The sequence below is a fragment of the Dermacentor variabilis genome, chromosome 6 (assembly GCF_050947875.1).
Source record: "Dermacentor variabilis isolate Ectoservices chromosome 6, ASM5094787v1, whole genome shotgun sequence".
Taxonomy (NCBI): domain Eukaryota; kingdom Metazoa; phylum Arthropoda; class Arachnida; order Ixodida; family Ixodidae; genus Dermacentor; species Dermacentor variabilis.
The window spans coordinates 175,538,793-175,564,463 of record NC_134573.1 but is presented as its reverse complement, the minus strand read 5'-3'; the positions used below and the strand labels follow the sequence as shown (position 1 = coordinate 175,564,463).

Sequence of the window (25,671 nt, the reverse complement as noted above, 5' to 3'; positions counted from 1 at the left end):
GTAAAGTAAGTTAAATTTTGATTTAACGAAGTTCAATATTACGAAATTCACGATATAACGAAGTATTTAACTTTTCATAACGTTTTGTTCATAGAACACCATGTATTTAGAACCTCAATTTGACGAAGTGTATTTGTATGCGATTTCGCTTCCGCCGCAAAGGAATGCCGAGGCAATAAATGGAAGCTTCCGCGGACGCAGATGGTCAAATGATTGAATTACAAGCGGCTGCTTGTAAACGCACTTCATAAATCGCGCAGCGCGACAATAGCGACCGCCGAAGCGGAGCCGCATCATGTTCCGCATAAGGTCGCAAGTGAGATGTGATCTTATCGCGCCCCGCGCACTTTGTGCTTTAGGTACGAGTCAAAGTGTGCGAGGGTGAGACAAAAAAGATGGTCGCTTCACGAGTGCCACCTTCCCGCGCGAGCAAAGGGAAAGAGGGGGAGGGGAGCGAGCTCGCGGTAACGCGATTAAGCGTACGCGAGGAGTTTTGGGGCGGGTGGGAGGCGACTTGGCGCGCGTCTCGACTTCTGGCGTGCGTCCCGGCCGTGGCTGCGCATGGCTGTAAGCAGGGCTGAGCACTTACGCACGCACCGCACGCCCTCCTCTAGAGCTAATCTGCCGCGTGTGCAAAGAGTGGGCGTGCCGAGACGGCCTGGCATCATGTAAGCTGTCTTCCCGCGCGTTCGGTATTGGAGGCTGCGTAATCTCGAGTTTCGGTTACCCGTTGGCGCGAGAGGCAGACGAAGCATTCGCTGCCGGCGCTTTTCCTGTTAGCGTCGTCCCAGTGCGGGAGACGCTATTAGCCGCGGAAGCGTGACTGGCTTCGCTTAATTCGTGCACCACCGATGTGAAGATATCGTCGGCGTTGCATGAAACCGTATCGTTCGTCGCCGGCTCCCAAATTAATCAGAATAAATTGTTTTCTCATTCAAATTTGCTTTTCGTGATAGCCCGATAATTGGGAAAACCCTGTGGCCCTTTTCCGTGTGACAAAAATCAATCGGTGACTGTACTTATTTGCATAAAAGATCAAAGTTCAATACAACGAAATTTCGATATAGCGAAGCAAATTGCCGCTTTTACCTACTTCGTTGTATTAAGGTTTAACTATTCAATTCACTTTATAAATGTTTTGCAGACCAAAGCATATGCTTTAGTAGTTTCAATGTTAAATCCGAAGCTTGGTTTGATGTTCTCGCTATTTGTTCATTCCAGTGGACCTAGCCTTTATGAACAATGCTATCAATGCATTTGATCAGCATGGCCTGCGAGCTCAGAATGACAAACTGATTAGTGTACCTGAGATGATCACTTGCTTAGCAACCATCTATGAAGGTGTGGCCCAGGAGCATTCCAATTTGGTGAAGGTGCCACTGTGCATTGATCTGTGTCTCAACTGGCTGCTCAACCTCTATGACACGTGAGCTTCTTTGTCATACCTTTCACTCGAGTGTGCCATTGTATCTACTATGTGTTAAACAACTGTAAAATCATGTAAAACAAGGAATTCCTGTGTTAGCATTGATCATTGAAAATTTGTCTCAGCTACCAAGAGTGCATGATGATTACATCTTGTTAAATCGCACTGATGTCCAATGGTGCATTTAAAGGTAATCTGCAACTGTCTTTTGGTTGTATCAATCAAGCACTGGTCCTCATAATTTATTTTTTAGCATTTCACTTGCCTCATGCTTAGTACTGAAGCAGTTTCATGATTATTTGTGCATTTGTGATTTGGAGTTGATAGTATCCCCTAGAAAAAAAGAAACAAGTAGAAAAGTTGGGGACCATACAATGCTACTGGAATGATAATAATAGACATTGCCTAAGGCAGAGCTTTTATTTCCTTATTGCTTTTCATTAGTAACCTTCCTTTTGGCCTCTGCACACTGAGGAAATGCCAATAAATATCAATGGGTGGCATATTTTACTTGACAAGGAACCCACTGGTGCACCTTTGCCTTGTATATAAGCCATGTCCGATATTTTGTCTCAGGCTGCTCCTTTGCTCTCAGATGCATACTAGCGAAAACCAGATGGTAATTATTTGGAAGTTTGAGCACCAACATTTGTCTTCAGAGAGTGTCACTCTCCAATCAGGAGCAAAAGATTTCGTGAGCTCAGGCAGGCTGGATCCCTCTAGAATTACCATTTTTATTCTTTAGACCATGACATACTGTTAGCTTGCCCACTCGCAGTTCCTCAGAGATCTCAAATTTTTAGCATAAAAATACATTGTATCAGTGCTCTAACATACCAAAAGCATGTTATCTATTTCAATCTGCAAGGCTTATGTTTCAAGTTAGTCTTTGGTTAGTTGCATTTTATGATCAGTAAAAGAGGTGATGTTGTGACATTGCTGTCGTTAGGGTCTTCTCAATACGGTGAAAATCTCATGTTTAGTTAGCATCAACAATTTGCTTCTTGCATATGACATGTCCTTACTGAGCATGGCTTGACACAGATAGGTTGTTGCAAATGGCATCACCAGGGATCTTGCTTGCCTTCATGATTAGCAATGCTCATCAGTGGTGCAACTATAGAGCACTCTGGTCCTGTTTTTCATCTGTGTTCTTAAATTTTCTCTTTTCACTGCACAGTAAATTAACCTTAAAAAGAAAAAATGAGCAGTCATCTCTCAATTATACATTCTGACTAGATAATTTGACTTGTGACACCATGAAATGACATGGAGAAAGCCAGAATCTGTGCAACAATTAACTAAACATTTGTTTCTTTCTTTTCCCCCTTTTCTTTCAGGGCTACAAGAACAGGGTACATAAGGATCCTGTCATTTAAGGTTGGGATTATCCTGCTGTGCAGGGGTAATCTCGAAGACAAATTTAGATGTAAGTATTGGCTAAACATTGTGCAAGTCCGAATGTTGTCAGTTCTTAATTGTGATTGTTTATTGCATTGATTCTCATAAATTACTGGCATTTGGTATATATGTGCTCCAAGGAAGATAAAACAAACAAATTGGTAATGCAACGTGCCTAAATAATTCAGCTGGTCCCCTGATGTAAAAAATTTAAAGGGCTGAAAAGTCTTAAGAAATAGTCACAAAACATAAAACTCTAGCGATTGTTAACTTGGCAGGACTTTGTGATGCCTGATCTATTAGTTAGTTGTGATGGTTTAATTGACTAGTTGACACAAATAATGGCAGTACTTAACTGACAATCAGCAGTGGGTGAACAAGGAAAGCCTCAATTCAGAGTGAGCGTTTCAACAAGGAGATTTTTTCTCATTCTTGTTCGTTTATTGTTGAGTACCCTTCTAGCTTGACTACCTTCAGGTACTAGCTCAAGCAGATATTTTGTAACCTTCAGGATTTATAAACCATAGGTTGCCAATGTAATGGTGAACTCTGTGATACTGTCATCATTGTGGGGTTTTTGCTCCTCACTGTGGGCACACTGCACAATATTAAATGTTACATATTCGTCCTCAATTTGTCTACTGTGCACTAATCTTTGTGGAGAATTTAGTTACAGGAACCTTAAGAAGCTTGAAAGAAAACTTTAGACATGGCTTGGTTTTGACTACCTAATCAATTTAACAATTATTCACCAGTCAGTGCAGTAATCAATGAATAGGTAGCTTTATAGATCACTGTTGTGTATGTACTTTGCATGACATTACAAACAGAAGAGTCTGGATATTACGAGAAAGAAATGCAAAATGTTGTACTCAAAACTGCCAGAGTGTGTGTGCTTTTCTGGCTGAATTATAGCTGCATCCTTTCATTCTGTATTACTATAGTTAGCTTAAGTTGACACAATGCCTTAGTGTTAACAAGGGCACTTTTCTCCCAGGAATATTCCACCATTAACCAACACTGTCTTCGTGGGCTTATGTCATTTTTCAGACCTGTTCCGGCTCATTGCGGATGGTAACGGCTGTGCTGACGAACGACAACTGGGCCTCCTGCTTCATGACTGCGTGCAAATTCCGAGGCTCCTTGGCGAGATTGCTGCTTTCGGTGGCTCCAACATTGAGCCAAGTGTCCGAAGCTGTTTTGAGATGGCAGCACCAGCTGGGCGGCGAGAGATCCAAGCATCGCATTTCTTGAACTGGCTCCTGCAGGAACCACAGAGCTTGGTCTGGCTTCCTGTACTTCATCGTCTGGCTGCTGCCGAGACAGCACGACACCAAGCCAAATGCAATGGCTGCAAACAGTACCCCATAGTCGGGTTTAGGTAAGCGAAAAAAGAGTGCCTGTGGAAACAAGGGAGCCAGGCTGGCATTTACTTTCGCCTAGAATTTGTGTTTGCTTTCACAGGTTTGCAAAAATGATAGCATTATGTGAGACATATGGCAGGTAATGTGACTAGCTTTATTTCTTACCAATTGGCATTTCCATTTCTTATGCCAGAAAAGGGGTAGTGGATTCAATTAATTTTTAATGTTTGCAGTTGTGATTGCAAATTCGTATGCATAGACACTACTACCATGCTATGCCAATATACAATTTGAAAAATTTTAGTATAATCCTTTATCTATATTTCCTGTCTCTGTTTTGTTCTGCCTTTCTTTGTGTTTTTCAGAGTTAACTGTAAATGCTGAACTGTAATTGTAAGTGCACCTCCAGTATAATTTACATATTTAACCATTTTTGCCATCGCTGACGTCCAGATGGGCGAAGTTACGATAACAGTCAGGCATCTTAAACTTGCTTTTGCAAATAGACGCCACGAAGGAGCCGGGGCCCTATAATACATAGAATGTGTTTTTGAAACAATACGCGCACCAACTGTCTCCCTTTTTGCAGATTATACTTTCCTAATCGCTGAGTGCAGCCTCTCTTCTCAAGAATTGGTTATGTGCCAAAGTAATCCCCATTCATAAAGAAGGCAATAAATTACATGTGGAAACATATAGACCAATATCACTAACAATTTACTGCTGTAAATTAATGAAACACATAGTAAGTAAAGCCTTTATGACTTACTTAGAATAAAATAATGTACTAGGTACATCCTATGCAACACAGTTTGAGAAAAGGTTTATTAGAGTAATTATTAGAGTAAGCACATATCTTCACATCAATAATTAACTCGAAATTCCTAGCTGATGCGATTTTTATAGATTTTTCACAGGCTTGTGATCATGCCGTGCACTGTAAACTAATAGAGAAAATAAGGCCTATTGGAATTGAACAAAATATAGTAGAATGGATAGCAGCCTATCTGTCAAACCAAACTCAGTATGTTGCCCTAAATAATTATGACTCTGACCAACTCAAAGTTTATTCAGGGGGTGCCACAGGGGTCCGTATTGGGACCATTATTATTTCTCATTTACGTTAACGACATCGTTGGTTGCACAGAAAATGGAGTAAAATTTTGGTTCTTCACCAATGACTTAGTAATCTACACATGCGTTTAAAGAATTGATGACCAGCTTAGATTAAATACAATACAATACTAAACAATATAGCCCATTGGTGTGACACGTGGGGAATGGAAATTAATGTTAAGGAAACACAATATATGATGGTAACTTATAGAAAGACAATATTTATGTTCAATTATAGATTAATGGGTAATGATTTAATACAAACTGACACGGTAAAATATTTAGGCGTAACCTTTACAAGATCATTGAAATGGAGTACCCATATCGATAACACATGCACAAAGGCCTTCCGAATGCTCGGTTTCTTCCAAAGAAAATTAACTGCAGCATCATCCTATATGAAAATAACAGCCGATAAAACTTTAGTAATGCCATTTCTTGAATATGGTAGCATAGTGTGGAACCTGTACCAGAAAGGATTCATGCAGAAATAGAGTAACCAAAATGAAGCTCTGCGATTTATATACTCTAAGTATTCTCAACAGGAGAACGCAAGTGCTCTTAGAAACCAAGCAGCACTGCCTACCCTTGCTTGTCGGCGTGCTGTCATGGAGTTCCTTTTTATGCTATGTCATGACAATATTAATATAAATTAGCAAGATTACATGCAGCCACCGTATCGACACTCCGTTAGAACCTGTCATAATAAACACATCAGGCATTACCTCACAACTGCGACACGTTTGGATGTTCATATTTTCTTTTTTTCCTTCCTTAAAAGCCGAACACAGGGGTATTACATAGGAGGTTGGATTACAACAATAGTTTAAACATTGTTGTTAAATTAGTTAAGGTGAGGGGAATTGCTGACACTTCTTCCGTAAATGCAGATGAACTGGTGAAGGCAGTGATGTCGTAAGGAAGGCCATTCCAGTCCACAACTGCACGAAATTTGGAATGCATTGCCAAAGGAAATTATAGAATCAGATCCTGTGAATACAATTGTCACAAATTTGGAGCAATATTTTGGTTGCGCATGAGAGTATTTGAGCGCGTAGTTTGCAAGATAATGCGTTGATTGAATGCTTGGACACTGGTGCACGTGTAATTGTAGTACGTATGCTGCTTTATGATTCGAGATGTAGATATTGCAATGTGCTGAAAAGGGGTATCTTATTGAACCCTTATAGCTACAATAATGTCGTAAAACTCATATTGTAGCTGTTCTGAGCACATTTTGTTATTGCTTCACGATTCACAGGAAACAAAGAGTGCCAGTGTTGTATGGCAGTTTTCTTTTTCAAATTTTCCCCTTCTTTTTTTCTGTTATTCCCATGCTCATGTGCATTGTTACAATCCACTTCCTTTTTGGGCATGTGCAAAGGCTCACAGCGTTGTTGAATAAAAAAAAATATATATATATAGTGAGATTGTTGCACCATGAATCTTCAAATAGTAATTACTCAATCTTTTTCAACAGGCTTCACTTTGATTTGATACGCCATGATTCTGGTGGTATTGCGTCCTGTGACTATGGTTGAATTGTTATTTCTAGAACCTCATAGTCTCAGGATGGACATTCATCACATGCATACAACTTATCTTCGCAGGCTCTTCTTGTGGATCAACTTTATTACTGCTGTATAATTCATTGTTTTGTCCAACATGGCATTTTCTTCTACTTCCATGCTTGCAATTTTAATTGGCTTGATACCAAATTATAAACATTATATATAACCTATATGTTGTTCTTTAACTCTTTGAGCATCACGTCTTTTTAAATAAATGCATCCTCCCAGAGTCATATCTTTTTATTGAAAACTTAAATTCTTCAGAATGGCTTATTTCAGTATAAAACAAGCAAATAATATTTATGTGACATTAAAGCAACAAAATTTTTTTAATCTGGGCAATTTCATTCATGGTTCAGAACACATGGATAAACTAGCATACATGTAAGGGGGTGACCCTCAAAGGGTCAATAGAAAGATCATGGTCTCATAGCACAAGCAACAAAGGAGATTGTCCCTGCTGTACACTTTTCCAACATGCAGTTTTCAGAACATTTCGAAAACTTGGGGTGTTGTTCTTTTATGTCCTAAATCTATTGGATGTCTTTGTCTCAAAGCTAGAGCTGCCCATTTTTTGATAGTCACATCCAGTAGTTCACTCCCTGCCACATTGGCGTCCATTTTTCAAGTGTCTGGCAAGAAATACTTTATACTTTTCAATATTATCAGTGAGCGCGAAAGTCAGAGAACGCCCGTTGTTCCAGGTATCGGTGTCTCAAGTGCTTCAATGTGGACCTCTGCCAAAGCTGCTTCTTTTCGGGAAGAAAAACGAAGAACCACAAAGTTACCCATCCGATGCAGGAGTACTGCACCACAGTGAGTTCCGATGTTCCTACGTCTGTGGAGCCGCCCTGCATTGGGAATGATTTCGACGCTTTATTTAGTTACGAGACTTTTGGGTAAATGCTTTGATTATTGCCTCATGCAAGCACGCATCGTCAGAAATCAACTTAGTGGTCTTTTTGCTAAAAGAACCTGTAAATATTTCAACGCATAATTTTTTTTTAAATTTCTTTTTCTACTCTTTTACACTAGCCATCACACTTAGTACATATATGTCGGTTTCAGATAGACAAGGTTTTTCATTAAAAGCTTACAACCCACTAAGAACGTAGCATAGAGATATCTGAAAAAAAAAAAGAAAGAAGAAGGAAAACTACAGAGATGGCCGTGCCAAAATTTGAAGGTATACCCAAAAGCTAGAAAGGAATGTTATAGTGGTGACAGTATGCAGTTACCTCTCATTTTACCTTTGCTTCGCTTTCTTGACCTTTACTTTATTTAGCTTAAGGCACCTGAACTGAGACTTTGCAAGCTTAAGAACTTACTCATCTTATTAATCCTCCAAAAGGTCACCATATTTTAACACTGTGTGAAAAGAAAACAACCTAATTTTGTAGGGTTTTGTTTGCTGAGAACTGCTACAAATGAAGAAAAACTCTTATTTATGTGTATAATAGTGCATCTTCCTCCTTTCTTTTTTTCTAATGTAAGCCCCAAAAGAACCTTACATTAGATTCAGAACCATGCCGCAAATACACCACAATATTTTTCCCATTAAAAGTGCAAAGAGCTCAGCCACTAAGCAGTGAAGTCATGCATGAAAGCCAGCTGTTCGGATGCCTTAAAAAAAGAATACAGATGCACATGCGTAGTAGATATTGTGTTTGCTCGATTAGCTTATCTACGTTTGTTGCTCTAAACATACTCTCTTGTTGCATCACCAGACAACATCTGGAGAGGACGTGAGAGATTTCACCAAGATCATGAAGAACAAGTTCAAGTCCAAGCGCTACTTCAAGAAGCACCCTCGAGTTGGCTACCTGCCAGTGCAGACTGTCCTGGAAGGGGACGACCTCGAGAGTCCTGCACCATCGCCACAGCACACATTGTCATCACAGGACATGCATTCTCGTCTTGACCAGTACGCAAACAGGCACGTCAGAATCACCAGCAGGGTGATTTCTGATACTCTGTATTATCTCATTTTATTTCACTTTTGTTCTTTTGTACTTACTTTCTACCCATCTTTAACTTTTTGTTTCACAGTTTTCTCTGCATAGATAACGAACTATAATATGTATATCTTGAGTTAATCAGTTTTCAAAAAGGATTTGGTTTCATACTTGTACCTAGTAGCCTTTGCAGTGCCTGCCTGTTAGGTTGGAAATTAGTCGTATCACACATCTTTTGATGCTTCAGCATTTAAGTCTGTGTCGTGAGTAATCTTTTATGCAGTGCTAGCAATGGTGCAAGAGCTATAGCATGAATTTGGAAGTGAATTCAACGGGTCTCAAGAGTGCCTAAGTTGACTGTATAAGTGGTGGTTTGCATTTTGCAACTGTGTAGTCTGCTTTACAAGGAGACTGACTGGCTCCCATTGTATCATCCAGCTGCACTTATTCGTATGCACAGTTTGTTCTAATTACTTGCACTTTTCACTCTACAGATATACAGACACTGAACTTAGGACAAGGAGTAACTCTACTCCCGACTCGTAAGTGCTCGTGATTGTTGGCTTAAAACTCGCATTTATATTTCTATGCCATAGAACCTACAAACACATTTTATCTGCCTGAAAACTAGAATAGGGTATTCAAATAAAGAAAAAGCAGTGCAGAATGTTTATTTCATATGGTATGTCGCAAAAAATTATTTTCAATGCTTCCTGAGCTGAGCAGCAACTTCTCTTAAGCTCTGTCAAGTATATTACAGCATGTTAACTTATTAACGCCAAGTTGCAGAATTACTTAAACTAAACCTATAAATGTAGCTTTATATATAAATAAAATGTACAGTTGAAACTTGATTTAACAAAGTGATGAGCACGCTTGAATTATTTCATTAAATTTGGAAGTTTTAGATATTGTAATACTTGGATGGCCTATCAGCATGATGGCATCATTTTGATCATTGTATTATATGCATCTTACACCTATAAAATTCAATTGTGAGTCTGCACACATCCTGTCCTTTTCTACTTGTGTTGTCTGTGTGTCTTAGCGCAGTAACCCCAGTATTACAAGATGAATTTCCGCCAACTAGCCCAACTTGCCGCTCTACTGAAGTTCGTAAAATCGAGGAAGGAATCTAAAATCGGAACGTAGCGACATGCAAAGGCTACTGCGGCATTGTATTTGCCGCTGATCTGGCCATCTGTCGCATAAACCGTAAAATAACGAAAGCAACCACCGCCGTCCCTACCGAGGTGGTGTTGAGTCGGCTGTTCCGTGCATGGGTACAGCATGCAGCCTCGTCAAAATACAGCTAGGGATGTGACCATGGCACCTAGATGTTTTATCATGATAGCTTTAGAGCGCACGCTCAAAGAAGAACAGTCTTCGTCAAAATTATAGAACTCACCGCTATTTTTGCTCATTTATTTCGGAAAAAAATTTGTTAAATTGAGTTTGGCCAAGTTTGTTTTGTAATTCGGGTTGATGATAACATTGAACCCTGTGGTTACCTGCCAAGGGATGTAAATTACTTCGTTCGGGTTTCGTTAGACCGAGTTTTAACTGTATATTGCATTAAAAGTAAGTCATATAAAAAGGTACTTTACATCTCTATTCTCAAGCAGCATTCATTGCACCTAATTAGTTAAGTAAAATACCATTTCTTCACAATTCTAAGCACCCCCCACTACTCTCGAAAAAAAATTTGGAAAAATGTTTGCGTGCGACTCTAAGCATCCCTTTTTTTGTGAGAAAGAGCACGTAGCCAAGGCTGCCGAACGTGTTTGCTCACTCTGTTATTGAGCCAGAGCGGTCAGAGTCCTAAGGTAGTGCCGCGTTGACGGCACGATCTCCGACTTCTTGTGCACGGCTGCCTAGATCGGCGCACGCGGCAGGGGTTCCCTGTCGCTGCGTGCCGATCCATGCGGCCATGTCTTGCGTTGCTGCATTCCGACACTACATGACAAATGGTAGCACAAATTGCCAACAACTAAGCCCCTTCTCGAAACCGACCCCTATAACTCTATTAGCATGTTGTAATGTGGGCCTGGACTCGGCGGTGCCCGGCAAGTTTCGTGCTCATCGGGTGCGGACATTGCTTTGTGAAACCATAAAAGTGGTGGGTTCACTTTCTATACCTAGGTATCTTTCTTTTGAATGTTTGCCAAATAAAATATTATTTCTCGTGCCCATCTTGTAGAGATATCATCGAGAAAAGAAAGGGGAGAGGAGTCATTTTAGATTTTTTTAATCTAAGTACCCCGCCCCCTCACTATGGACATTGCAATAATGAAAAAAGGGGGGTGCTTAGAATCGAGTAAATATGGTATCATATTGTGACTTGTTCATTTACATGCCATGGTGACTGGATTCTTTGTGTGCGCTGAATCATTCATTGCATGGTATAGATAAAAATTACTTGAGGTTTGGCAGCTCCACCCATTTGCTTCAAAACATGTGCCCTTACGTGATTTTTATCCGAAAATGCAATATGGAGTTGCTACTAAATGTTTGTCGGCTTGAAACAAGATGACATTTAGCTTTCTTTGCCTTTTAAGTACAGCACAGTCACTTAACACTCCTTGTCTGTCTAATTGTTCTTTTTAGAAGCGAAGATGAACATCAGTTGATCGCACAGTATTGTCATACTTTGAGTGGAGAGCTCCCAACATCAGTGGTAAGCTAGACTTCTTTTTTCTTTCTCCCTATCTTGTAACCTCGAAAATTTAGCTTTCTGGATGCATGTTTACTCTATAAACTACCATGTGGACTTTTATCGTCGTTGGCCTACCCAATAGCCTACACAATGTATATTGTGGCTTTAAAATTGTAGCTATGGTCAGTCTCGTGCTAACAGGAACTAGGCTCTTTTTGATTATCTCACTTTAAGAAGGTTGTATTTAAGAGTAGCATGGGAGTGATTTTTTTTGTATTTTATATAAGTAATGAGAAAGGAGCTATGATGCAACTTTTGAATGCTGTCATAAGACAGTTTCCATGAGAGTTTGTACAATAACCAGGTTACAAAAGAAAAGGATATCATTTTAAGTAACACTTTCATTTCTTTTTTTCCTGGTATCCTACAAGTGCTTGACCATGTGGCGTTCATTGGTTTCTTGCATCTCACTGAAAGAGTTCGGCATTCAAGCTACATTTATTTGCGTTTCATTTCTGTGTGCAGTGCAACTCTTCATTGTTTCTTCAACCACGGAGCCCTGCTCAAGTTATAGCAACCATCGATGCTGACCAAAGGGATGAGCTTGAGCTGATGATTGAGGAACTCGAAGAGGAGAACAGGTCTGCAACACTGCTTGCGCTCATCATTGCTTTCTGGTCATTTAAAACTACATTCATCTTTGACTGTGATGCCTGCTTGAACAATGTAAAGCACATAGATTGCATATTGCACGAAAGAGAACAACAGGAAAAAATCAATAGCGGGACATTGCCCTTGTTTATTCAGCCAATGTGGCTTATTTCAAAGACAAAATGTGAAAATGAAGGTGAGGAACAAGTGGCATACACTTGGACAGCAAGCAAAGAGTGATGCATAGCAGCGAGTGATAGATTGCAACAAAATAGCAATGCTTTTACTCCTTCCACTACATTCTCTCACCTTTAGAGAAACAGTGCAAAGCAGTCACCCACCCAGTGCTGTGGAATGCTAGTCAATGTGTAGCAGTGAGTGTTCAGATTAAGTACATGCGCAAGTAACCATGCTTTCTTTTTAAATTGTTTTTAAGAGCAAACTAAGCAAAGCCCCCCAACGTGTTCAGGCTGTAAGAGAAATTTACCTTAATTGAATGGAATTAGCTTTAAATGGAGCAAGTTGACAGTACATGTTGTATTCATAATGTCACAGTCCATGCTGCTTTCTTCACTATCTCTGATAATTTTCCAGGCATCTGCAGGCAGAGTATGATCGGCTGCAAGAGATGCAGAGCGTAGGGCTGAGCCCAACGCCCAGCCAGCTGGAAGAGGAAGCTGCCCTGAGCCCCAGCGGTAGCAGCACTCGCGACCAGGAAATGCTGGCCGAGGCCAAGCTGCTCAGGCAGCACAAGGGGCGCCTCGAGGCCCGCATGCACATTCTCGAGGACCACAACCGGCAGCTGGAGGCTCAGCTTCAGCGTCTGCGGCAGCTTCTAGACGAGGTGACGCACGCAGCCCTACTCCTGGTGTTGATGCGTGACTTGGGTGCTTAAGCGCATCTGAACTGCGGGAGCTTGCTTTTGTCATGGCTAGTGTATCCACGAAAGATGCAATGCATATGCCCTCATACTATCACTGTGCCATTCAGCTAAATTTCAAGCTCAGATCTGAAGTCGCAAGGAAATTAAACTTTTGCAAGAATTCCATGTTTTGAAAACTTTTTTTGTGGTTGACTGTGCAGTGCTCATGGAATAAAACGCAACTGGCAAACCTTAAGTAGAATACGCTGCACGTGCAATTACTCGGGAGTGCTGTGTTCTGTCGCTACGAATCTGTTCTCTAAAGGTGACATGGACTCTGATCTGAGTGTCCGAGTCAAAATTACAGCGATGTCACACCAACTGTAGACAATGGAAACGAAAATAGTATGCCCATTACTCTGCCCTAAATTGATGCTTTTCATTTTGTGAGCACTTTTTATGCATCTTAAGCCAGTTTTGTGAAAATCGGGTCAAAACCATTTTCTCCTGAAAAAGTTGGCTATCATAATATCTATTTCTCAACTAGAAAGGTATAGAAAGGTATATTTTGCAGCTGGAGTCATGAAAGGTATTTTTGAAGAGGCATCATCAGCATCTTATTGGAGAATTAGAGCACTTTTAGTATGCAAGCCTCGGCATGGCTTCCCTTCAAAATATGTTGGAGAATCACCTAAAGAAGTACTAAAATTTGGCACCTTTGTGGCCTAGTTGCAGTGCACTTTGCACTGCTTTCTGCCTCTAACTTGAGAAAAAGAAGAGTGAAAAGTAATACTCACTAACCAATTGAAGGTCAGAAAATGAGTTCAAGCTCTAGTTGGCAGATTGCTCGCTTGAAATAGTAAAATATGTGATTTTTTATTGTCAGCAAAATTTCAGTAAGCAAGAAAATGACTTAAAAGTGAGAAATTCTCGGTGTCATGTTGAACACAAATTGTATTTTAGAACTATTTCATGAGAAAAATAATGCATAACCTTTTATATGCTCAAGGAAAAATGTGTCCAATCAAGAACTTCGCTTTATCATAGTTCAATCAATAGAAAGTTTGACTATCTTTTTCTGAACACCTCAATAATGTGACTACATTCCTTAAATTTGGTTTTCTTGCTAGAGTGATTGCAGTGACTTTTTCTTTCACAAGACAACTTTAAAAGAAACTTTTGTGCTTACTGCTGCTTTGCTTTCGCTCATATTAGTACACAATAACATTGAATTCCTTGGTCCAAATAATTTGATAAAGCACCTGGCATTATCACTTACCTGGTTCAGCCAGTTTTTTGGTGGCTGACAGACACCTGTACTCTTTTTCCTACAGCACCTTGCTTCTCCAACTTTAGTGCAGTTTTTTGTTTTTTCCCGGTGAACCAGGCAAGCAAAGAGGCTTTAGTGATTAGTGTGAGCCAAGTGAGATCTTGTCGCAAAAAATTTGACCGTCAAACAATGCAACCGCAAGTTACAGTTAACAATGTTGGCCACTGTATTGTGCTTTGGGGTGTAGCTAGAAGTGTACCCCTCTGGTAATGCTTTCCTGCGCCTACCTCTTTGCAATCAAAGTTGCTTCTCAGAGTTTCATCGACGTCGTGTTCAAATTCCTGTACCAATCTTTTCTCGCAATGCAGCCAGCACCTCGGGGTACGACGTCTTCCCTCTCACCACACAGCTCCCCGTACACAACCCCTGGTCATTCATTGCCCCGAAACAGGGCTCTTCAGCCTGAGCCCATGTCTTCCAGGAATGGACGGCTTCATGACCACACAGGTACAGTACCTCTTTCCTTATATCCCCTAGAATTGTTTGAAAAATTTAGGCCGATGCCACAGCAATAGAAGCCGAAGCAATTGTTTCGATGAACCGCAAGCAAAATGTATTGCACTTGGCAGAACTCTCCGGTCAACTGTATTGCAGCAAGAATAGGAAAAATTTAAAGGCTGATTTTGAAATTACTGTCTTTTATTATACCACTGCAGGCAACATTATCACTTTGTTTGCTCAAAGCTTTTCCTTCTCTTTCTTTTTTTTTGAGGGTATCTTAGTAAGCAGCCAATGCTATTATCCCTTAATTACATGTTAGTCTAACCTCTGTGAAACAAAAATAGATTCAAGCTCATGTGAAAGAAGAAAGACACTGTTGAATTTGTCACAATGTGAAATCAAGTGCGTCCAGCAGTTGCAATTAAATTCAGTAAAAATTACATCTTCAAACGTCCCTCTGCTGTACTGTCAAGATAAAACTTGACGTGAGAACCGTTTATTGAATTGGGTTTTTTTAAGTAACTTGTTTTCAAACTGTATCTACAACAGAAATAATCCAAATCTTTCAGGCAATATGTTGCTGTTAGATAGATCTTGACCACACATTTAAATTTAAGATTTATTTTCCAAGGAGTATATAATTACCCATTCTTTTATGTTGCTCCTGTATTTTTTTTGCTTTTAAGATGACCCCAGCACAGGCTTTATTAGCAAAAAAAAAATACATGCATGATGGTGCTCTTACAGTGTATATTGCTTTCTTATAGTGCACATCCTTTCTTCGTGATAGCAGCAAAGGTTGCATGTTTTGTATCAGAAAAGTGCCTTTTCAGGGCACTCGATTAAATCGGGCTCCAACGGCTTCTTTGTGCCTAACCTTGATACAATGTTGTCAGTCAAATTTGCTTGCACCAGTCTAATTTCCATCCAGCTGACATTTTGGAGACCATTTCCTCTAGGTCTCTCGATGGGTGTCCACCCAGGCAGCTTGCTTCACACAGCCTCATCAGGCCTCTACGCTCATAGCTTAGCCGACTACAATGACATCGGTAGCGAGGACGATGACTTCAGTTGCTCAGAACTGGAGCGAAACTTGCACTTGTGATGAAGCTGCTTTATTAGTGTTCATTTCTCTCACAAATTGTGTTCTGTGCCACCTACTACTTCGTAGAAAGTATTATTGTGAATTTTTTTCCTTCATATTTTACTGTGCATCTGTGTTGCATTCAAAGTGCACTGTAAAGAGAGCCTGGGTTCACTCTTGCCTTCTTGCTGTCTGTCTGGTGGTGAGCTCTATCTAGAAATTCTCCCTATGAAAGTACTGGATTTTTTCATCATCACTAGTGATTGTCCCAAAGGCTTAGTTGTGGTTCTGTGCACAACTGACCTGCATTTTCCTTCTTGAAAAAGTTGGGTCAAAGAAAACAGGTTCATTTGTACATCACTGAAGTTTAACGTCATTTTAGTTGTCATGAAGTAAAAATGGTAGAACCCTGTACTTTCCCAGGTAAACATGTTGTTTTCAGTAGCCAGCCTATAATTTCCCATCACAAGGAATAAGTTCAACTCAAAGTCATTGTGATAAGTATTGTGATAGGTAGGTTCAGGAGTTGCTTAACTTTGGCTGTTATTAGCCTATGTTTTCTCTACAAGGTTGATCTCATAAACATCTGAGTAAGTTAGGTTCAATCAAGTCATTGTCAAACGCATTTTTAAATTATTTTATGCACTATGTTCATCATAGTTTGAGTTTGTAATTGGACAGTGTGGGCTATAAAGCACTCTCCAGTAGGTTTTTGTGCTCTCATTACTATTCACCAGTTGAAACAAACACGTAAATTTTCAAGATGCCATAGCTGACGTATAGTGTTGTCATTGATGACCAGTAGTTGCTATTATTCAGAGGGAAAAGTCACTGACTGGCTATTTCTCTTTTATCTTGGATGCAGCTGTGAAAGAAATAAATTCATTTGTCATTAATTTGTCCTTGCAAGAGTCATACTGTGAGACCTTAGTTCTTACTTTATTCCGCTTTCTATGAATATGGTAAAACTATCTTGTAGGCATGCCAGTTCAAAGTTCCGTGCTATGTAGTAAATAATCCACTTGCCAAATGTTTATCTTCAAGTTGAGTGCCTTACTAAGCATTTTAGTTGAGCTCCACCCTTGTCCCAAATGTGTGGTGTACGTGTTGTGGTAAATTCACACAATGCTTGCTTGATTTTCCAGTGAGCTTTTATTGCAACTATGGGGGCATTGAAAAGGATAGTGAATGCCATCAGCAATGTGCTGAACACAAGGACTGTTAAGGAATTATTGTTTAGGGTGCCAGACCTGCAAGATCATTCTTTTGTGCTTCCTGCAAAGTGTTGTAAAAAATAGGTTTAAAAAGCTTTCTGAGTTATCTAAAAGTGTTTATTAGTAGTGATCTTCTTGTCAGATTCTTGAGCTTGATATCTTTGGCACTGGTGATTTAAGGTCATGAATGGCTTGTTATTGTCACTAACTTTTCAACACGTTTGCCATCACTTGCATATTCAGTGTCAGCATGGCACACGAGTCAGGTTCACTGTTCTCTCCACAGAGTACATACTGTCCTGTCTCTCGATGACACAGATGTGCTTTTTTGTGTGTTTTGAGGTTTCACATAGCACATCTGCAGTTCTTTATGTTGTCCAGACAGAAAGTGCACATTGTAAATGTGTATGTGTAATCATTGTGCCACTCTGTGTCACAGAGCATTCCAGCAAAATGCAGGTGCATTAATGATGGCACAAAAAGCTAATGTGCCATAGTTACCAGAGTTACCATTACTTCAGTTTAGTTTCTCACCTCTAAGCTCTGCGCATACATTGTCAATAGCTAATCCATGACTGGAAACTTGTCAGCCTGCAAAAGCGTTCACAGTTAGTGCTGCAAATGTAAATACAATTTGCAATTTCTTAAGATTTTCTAGATAATTTTTCTTACAAATGCCTGTCCCACTTTTTCTTAAATCCGAAGCCCCTCACAGTGTGCAGCGCAGCCTAATAGCATTAGAACTACCAGCCATGTTTTGCGCCTTTCCCTACATATTCCAATATTCCCGATAAATGTCAAAAAAAAAAGAACGAACAGTACTTTGAGACCTCACGTATTGCAATAATTCAGCCTAAGTATAGAATTTCTTTGAAATCGGGTTTTCACAGTTTCGCTGTGAAATGTGACATTTTTGTACCTTTGTACATCTTTTGCATGTGCCATATGATATTGTGTACCAGTGGTGAATGAATGTCTAAACTTAGAACATTGGCAGCTCAAACTGTTCAAATAGGGAAGCAATGTTGCATGTCTGTAGGATCGAGTGTGCTTGGGAGTCGCAAGCAGTGTTGCATTGTAAAACTCGCATAGCTGCCAATGCATTACACCAGAAAAGGTGTCTCTGTGTGCAGGGGGGAAAACTTCATTGCATGCCGACATTCTGTGGGCAGGTTGCTGGCATGTCCTTTCCCCCAACCTTGTGTTTGCTTTCTTTCTTCTACAAAATGGTAGCACTTTCGAAACTAGAACTCTGCTCAACAAAGACAAACGATCTGAGTTAGATCTGAGTAGTTTAAACTCATATTGCCACTGTAAATTCACAGGTACAACATACTGTTAAGCTTGCTAAAATAATTGTTAAGGACTTGTTGGCTCTTCATTTGCATTCACTGTTGCCTTTCTTTCTTTTCTTTTTTTTTCTCCATTGTGTTTTCTTAGCTTTGTGCTGCTAACTTTGTGCTTCACTTCTGCAGTACAGGCACGTATGCAAAAACAGCACTTTTCAGTACTTTCTGCGAGCCTCTGCAATTTTCAAGCATTTAAACTCTTTTATTAAGGAAAAAGAACTTATCTTCTTTTATGTTAAACACCTTATGTTTATATGGTCTAATACACTCTTCTGTTTTCATTTACAGAATGGTAAAAGCTGTGGGTAGCACTTATTGTTTATTTTGTTTTGATATTTGTGCTGCATATGGTATGCTTTTTTTTTTTTTGTTCTTTACATGTTTCAAGCTACCATATCTTATGTTCATTTTGCATGTTTTCTTTCTTTTTTTTTCTGATTTAAGGTCAGCCAGATGAGAACGGAATTCAGTTGAGCCCCATTGAAAAATGACCGCCACGGCAGTCCTCCTAGCATTGCTGTTGTTCGAGCTGTCCTTGTGTACAGGATCATGAGCTGTCACCATCGCCTTCATATATACCTGCCATACCACCTTTAGTTTTTGTCTTTAACGCCTGGGATGTTTTCCTTCCTGGCTCGATTCCATTCATTTTCATCCGTCGATGCCTGCAAAAAAAAAAAAATATATGATGTGCATTTAATGCAGCTGCTTTTCTGGTGATGAGTTTTATGCTGGTGTTTATTGCATTGAAACAGGTGCAGAAAAGGTAGAGCATGTCGACACAAGCAAACAGAGTTGGCAAAAGAGACAAAAAGCAGTGTGCAATTGTTAACCTTGGAACAATTGACCTGCCATTGCTACTGCTGTTTATTGTTTAAGCAGACAAGCTTTTTTGTATGAGACATCCACTCTTGATGGTTATTGAGTGAGAAGTTAAGCAGCAGTGTAGAGGTATGTTGTGAAAGGGTTGTGAAACCACCAAGTCTTGGCCTTGTGAATGTTGAGAAGAGCAGCTGTCTTTGTTTTAGTGGGGAATTTTCATATAATTTTATACCCTCCAGAACTGCTGCAGGGAATGTTTAGGTGGGCCTAATGCATGTTTTATATTTATTTTTACATGGCTTCAAATGGCCTGCAGTGAAATAACAGATTTAGTCTGAAAGTTGCAATAAAGGGTTTTTGTTACGTCAGTAAGTTTTGCTAGAACCTAGTTTATATTACTGGTGCACACGAGAACTCGTTATCTAATATATTCCTGTTTTGCAACAGTATTGAGGCTTGTCCGAATGTTTCCCGCATATTCAATGTTCTCGTTTTGTTTTCTCGTCTGGGTCAAATTAAATGGAAATCAACTCTCTGGCTCAGTGGTTTTACTGGTGTAGGAGATTCTTAGAGCAAGTTTTTCAGTGCAGCTACTGAGGAGAAGCAATAACGAATTTAAGGAGGATGGCTGGTAAACGGTTTTAATCCTGTATAGTGTGGAGCTTTGGTGTATGATACCACCAAGTGTTATTTTAAAATAACCTAACACTTTACCATTGATTCTAACACGGTTCTCCTCTTTTTCTTTTTTATTTCTTTATCTATTCACTTCCATAACAAAGCTGTATCTCTTATTTCTGGCTTGATATGGAATCTGTTTATGTATGTGAGAGATGGCAGCTTCTTATTTCTATAATAACCGATGCAGCTTGACACTTTGACCAGTGTTATGCTGCAAAGAAGTCATATCATTTTGGTAGCTGAGCACAAGGGTAAAGCTAAATCTGTGCTTCCGGATGGACAAAGTGATGAACACTTTACCAATGGCATGTGGCCGTGCCATATTACATTTGGCATTTTATTTGGTGCTGCAGCTATACATATCACAGTGTCCTATGCCTTTTGTTAATTTTGGTGTGAAACATGGAACATCACTGAATAGCTGAGAGCATGCAGACACTGTCGCTAACATGCATTCATTGACACATATGGTAAGCCACATAGCTTCTCTCCAGGTTTGTAATATCTTACATGCTTCAATTAACCCTGACCTAAATGGTATGGGTTGTTGCAGTCTTGTACAGCGATTGTGATGCACCTAGTGTGCATTGAATGGGTCTTTGTAAGCCACTTTGCATGACAGTTGATTCCATGAATAAGTGTTTTCATAGATGTCACATCCCCGGTTGACAAAGCTGACCGAGGTGTAGGAACTTCAACTTGACATGTATGCTCTGAAAGTTCTGTAAAAGGTGTGTACTCCTGTTAACTTTCTCTTCAGGCTGCACCAAGATTGAAAATGTTGCTCTGTCAAGTCAGCAAGTGAATGATGTGCATAGCCATGAAACGTTGCACGTGTGGTGTCTGCATGGATCGTTGGACTGACAGAAATGTGATGAGTGGTCATATTAGCATTACTGTGCATATCAGACTTCCATTTCTCGTGAGCCATTGTCATTTTTTAGCTGCATTGTTGAAACAATTTGTATACTGTCTTTTTGTTTCATTCAAACTTCCATTGTACAACTCGACAGATGTGTTCATCATGTACGAGTACTTTATATGATGACGAAGAAAAGAAATAAATGATGCAGTTAGGTGACCTGATGCACTGTGTTTGTCTTCGTTCTTTTGTTTTAATGATATTCTTTTCAATTTAAGCCACATGTTCCATAGCATGAGCATGCCAAGATATATGCCACCACCAGAACAGCACTACACGACAGCACCGCTGGTTCATGATATAATCGTAACGTATTTGTGTCCGTTTCTTTTTTTAAATCTCAGTCCCCACTTAAAGGGGCCCTGAACACTTTTTGAAGATAGTGAGAAAGCATTGCCAATCTGTAGAAGGGACTTCTGTGAACATGTGAGCCACACATTATTGCACTGCATGCAGTAGGGAAATTACAATCGTGTGACAAAAACAGCAAAAAAATGCTTGCTCTCACCTCTGCAATGTTGTAATGCAGTGTCATCACAAGCAGCGATGCCCACCGATAGGCTGATTTTGGGATCGTGAGAACATTCTCAGTATACTATTATATTGCTAATTATGAGTTAAATAAATGGAAATTATATACTGTAAAACCCAGTTTAATCGACATTATAAAACCCGAGAAAAATTTGAAGATAAGCAAATAAAACAAAAATATAAGCTCCTAGCTGCACATAGACCAAACAGCCTTTTGAAATATGAGGCAGTAGCTGCTAAATTTCTTGCAAAAGCTCAATAAACCGGGAGGGGTATGTTAAGTACATCACTTTTGTGAGATATGCAACTCGGAATACGATACGTCGGGCATCTAATGGGCAAAAGCAATCCTCACACAGAGCCAAGCGAATGCTGGCACACGTGTACAAAAAATAATAGTAATAATAATTGGCCGGGAATACCATCCCAGAGCCACGATTTTGTTGCCATGCCTTGCCTTTCGCTCTATTATATGCCACTCTTTCACCCACCATTATTGGCTGGCTTATTCCATTGATAACGCGGGCATAGCGTCACTATGACCATGCACTGATGAAGCATGACTGGAAAAGGCATAGAAAATTTCTTGTCTCGGCTATTGCAGCGTGCGGATCTGGAAACAAACGCAGAACACCGCAGATAAGCTAAGCGATAACGCTGCACACACACGAGCATGTATGTAGTGGAGGTCACCTGTACCTTCTCGTGCTTCGTCGGGGGTGAGAATGATGCTCCACCCGCATTATCATTGAGATCACAGGAAGCTGTGAACGGTGGATGATGGGAGTGGCATATAATCAAGCATAATTAGCTAAAAATGTGGTCCTATCACTTTTCTGCAATATCGCAGCTACACACAAAGAACGAAAACCTTCAGGTAGTGACCTTTCCCCAACATTTTTGCAGTCAAGATTTCAAGATATCAGGAGCACTGCGCGAATGTATATCAAGATAGGAGGTGCAAAATTGATGGAGTTCACATCAAGGGGCCAGGCAAATATTTCGGCTTAACCACACTGAGTCAGAAAAACATTTCAACTTAACCGACGGTTTGAGATATCAGTTAACAAGGCTTTACTGTATGTCTGTGATCTCAAAATGAAAATTGACAGTCACGTTATCATACGCCAAAGAGGGTGTAGGTGAAAGCCTGCGCGCTCAAGAGACAACCAATAAATTACTTGACGTTCTCATTCGAATGCGTTGTTACTTCTTACTTGTTTTCTTCCACTAAAGGTTGTGAGTTCGAGCACACTAATTAAAGCTACTTTAATTAACTGTGCCTTAATCAACTTCACCCTAGTTAGCACCAAAGGTTGTGGGTTCGACTCCCACCAAAGGTTATGGGTTTGAGTGCCTTAATTAACTCAATAATAATTAACTTTGCCTTTTTTTGGCATGATTAGCGGCATCAACATATCAGCGATGTGGAAGAAGACGACGGTGAACGTGCAAGAAGTGGCACGAGCGCTCCAATTTTCTGTACCTTGCTGTGCGACCTTGAAACATAAAGAGCTAAGGCCTTCAGCTTAAAACAGAAAAATCATTTCATCTTTGCACCACTGGTCTGCAAGGAACAGCTGCGCATAGCGATGTATGCTGTGCATGGCCTCCGAAATTATCAGCTGTTTTCTGCTTAGCACAGTCTATTGTGGCTGCCACAGGGTGCTTACAGAGAGCCGCAACAAGCCCTCTCGCCCACGAGACACTTCATTATAAGAGCAAGTCTTTGCTCCCTTTGCTTCTCCTCTGTGTAGATTCCAATGTGCTAGTGGGAACAAAACAAAAGAGAAAGCCACTCATCGGTGCGATAACTACATCCAACTCCACTTATACTTGAAGGATTCTAAACATGTTTGCTGCAGGAGTTTTGTGAGGCAACATCCGTTATTAGTAGGTCGTTCTATAATTAGTTAACAATGTGTTTCAGGGCCTTTTCATGTAATATTTGTGCAAATATGGCATGCTACATTTTACATGTCTTAAATGCATAAACATCTGCCACAATAGCAAATCGATAGCATAAATGATAGAACGTAGATCACGTTTCACTATTGTTAACACTGGGTAGGATTTGTTGATGTCTCCTATTATATATTTATTAAGTAATGAATATTGAATTCTCTAGGAATCAATATTGTGGTTACTGCAATTAGAAAAATAACTTGGTGGTTGTATTAGAAAAGCACTGCAAAGCACTGAAGTGTGGGAAGAAATAGGTGTGTGGTTAGGGGAAAGAGATACAAACACAGGTGCTCTTCTTTATTCTAACTACATACCTATTTCTTCCCGCACTTCAGTGCTCTGTGCTGCTTTTACCTTGTGAACTTTGCCCAAATAACTATCCTGATATAACTCGATGCCTTGTACATTGGCAAAGGCCCCACATAGTTGCTTCATACCGTCCATGAGTGGTGCAGTGAACTGGAGCTGTCAGACTTGCACTGATCGCCCTTACCCACTGTGACTTCCGTGGGCATGGCACTTATTGGGTGTCTAGTTCTCTCATGGCATCTTCATGGAGAAGGTAAAATTAAAAAAAAAAAAAGATAATGTAAACGTTATGGTCACAGGGTTTGCATTTTCGACTTTGTTTCATATCCAGTTTATAGAGGCATGTATATTTAGGTTTTGACACTGAAGTTTGTGACAAAGTGCTTGGCATGTTCAGTTTCAAGTGTGCTTTGAATGCACCCAGCATGGTGCAGTGTTCTTTGTCATATACTAAAAAAAAAAAAAGCAGTGTAGGTTATAACAAAAATTGTCATGCTAAAGCCACTTTGCTGTAGTTGTAAGCGACTGCAAATAAAAGAAAAAAAGAACAGGGTTTTCTATTTCGTCAAAATCAACAATTTTGCTCACTGCTGCTGACTGATTGCATCAACTGTAGTTGTGTCTACCATGTAACTGAAGCAATATAGTGTGCAGTGGGGCACTCACAAATCAATACTTGTTTGCTTCAAAGTAGAGGACTTGGCTTTCAGGTCCATATAGGTGGAAAAGTACATTTTTATTACATTGTTACCATGGTTAGCACTATTCTAATTAGAAACCAAGTAACTAAGTTTTTGGAGATGAGTAAATCCTGTGTAATAGTTAGGTACATTACAAGCAGTCTTAACTGTATTAGAATTTGAAAGTCTGAAACTGTCATTTTGAAAGTCTGAAGAACATAGCAGGCAACCAAATTTAATTGAGACTACTAATACAAATCTGATTATAATGTGTGCTGGTCTGTTCCTTTTCATAGAACAGCACAGGTAGTGTGCTATCAACCAATTTGCACAACTTATTTTCAACCTTTTCTGGCGTGACAATGCTGTAATATATTAACTGATGGTGAAATGAATATTATGAAAGAAAATGCATGCAATAATGTGGTTCTCATTATGAACACAATGCTCATTCAACACTCCCCCAGACTGCTAATCATGATAATGCAGCTATGTCATTAACAACTGCTACATGTGGGGTTAGCAACTGAGCTCCATTAGCCAGTGTTAAAAATGTACGATTACCAACTGCAGTTATTAACACATATATGCGAAGAGCACTTCCTAATTTACAGCAACTGTAGCAATTAACCTTTTTTGTAAGTAGCAACCTTGTCTTTATGTTGATTAGCAAACATCAGTTAAGTTAATTAGGCTGGCCAGTGTCAATTACCGAACTTGGGCCTCTCATATGGCAGCTGATTTTCAACCATGTAGTAATTGAGGCTGCCTCTGGCCAAAGCCCCTAGAGAAAACGTTTTTATCTGGAGACCTTACCTCTGGCAAGACTCGCTAGCAATGCAGAGCCATTGTTGCACCAAGTATCTTTATCCCATTATAGTAGTTCAATTTTTTACTGTTGGATCATCGAGAATTCCTATGCTTTGGATGTCCAGAATTTTTCGTGGTCCCATAGCTGGTGTGTCGCTCGTCCAACGAAACAGATTGAAGTTCCCACACATTTGTGCGCAACACAGTGCAGGATATGTTTTGTAAAATCTTTAAAACGATCCGTCAGGGATGGACATAGCCTTGTTGAGTTTCTCTGCAAGACAAAACGAAAAAAAAAATAATAATATTAGTGTCGTCGATCATGATCTATGCATATGTCTCAAAATACTCTTCGCGCACTCCTTAGAGCGACGAGTACGGTTCAAAACGCTAGCCATTCACTTATCTTGCGTAAATAACTATTTTAAAAAATGTATAAAATAAAAAGCAATGCGTCGGCCGGGAATCGAACCCGGGTCAACTGCTTGGAAGGCAGCTATGCTAACCACTATACCACCGACGCCGACGAAG

The 25,671-nt window shown here is 39.9% G+C and overlaps 1 protein-coding gene and 1 non-coding gene across 11 annotated transcripts in view; one reads left to right on the top strand and one right to left on the bottom strand.

Moving 5' to 3' along the window:
* Positions 1-21,009, top strand: part of Dys (Dystrophin) — a 532,460-nt gene extending 511,451 nt beyond the window's left edge. For 7 of the 10 annotated variants that reach the window (XM_075696881.1, XM_075696885.1, XM_075696879.1 and 4 more), the window contains 11 exons: positions 1,222-1,426; positions 2,767-2,855; positions 3,878-4,208; positions 7,583-7,694; positions 8,606-8,814; positions 9,328-9,375; positions 11,441-11,510; positions 12,015-12,130; positions 12,735-12,984; positions 14,641-14,779; positions 15,733-18,808. In XM_075696881.1, the coding sequence (XP_075552996.1) occupies positions 1,222-1,426; positions 2,767-2,855; positions 3,878-4,208; positions 7,583-7,694; positions 8,606-8,814; positions 9,328-9,375; positions 11,441-11,510; positions 12,015-12,130; positions 12,735-12,984; positions 14,641-14,779; positions 15,733-15,878 (1,715 nt within the window). In that variant the 3' untranslated portion in view covers positions 15,879-18,808. Of the gene's footprint in view, positions 1-1,221; positions 1,427-2,766; positions 2,856-3,877; positions 4,209-7,582; positions 7,695-8,605; positions 8,815-9,327; positions 9,376-11,440; positions 11,511-12,014; positions 12,131-12,734; positions 12,985-14,640; positions 14,780-15,732; positions 18,810-18,864 lie in introns of those variants that run through there. The other 3 variants (XM_075696880.1, XM_075696878.1, XM_075696876.1) reach the window with 3 other exon arrangements.
* Positions 21,010-25,591: 4,582 nt separating this feature from the next.
* TRNAG-UCC (transfer RNA glycine (anticodon UCC)) lies at positions 25,592-25,663 on the bottom strand. The gene has a single exon. It is a non-coding gene; the product is annotated as a tRNA-Gly (tRNA).
* Between the last annotated feature and the right edge of the window lie 8 nt (positions 25,664-25,671).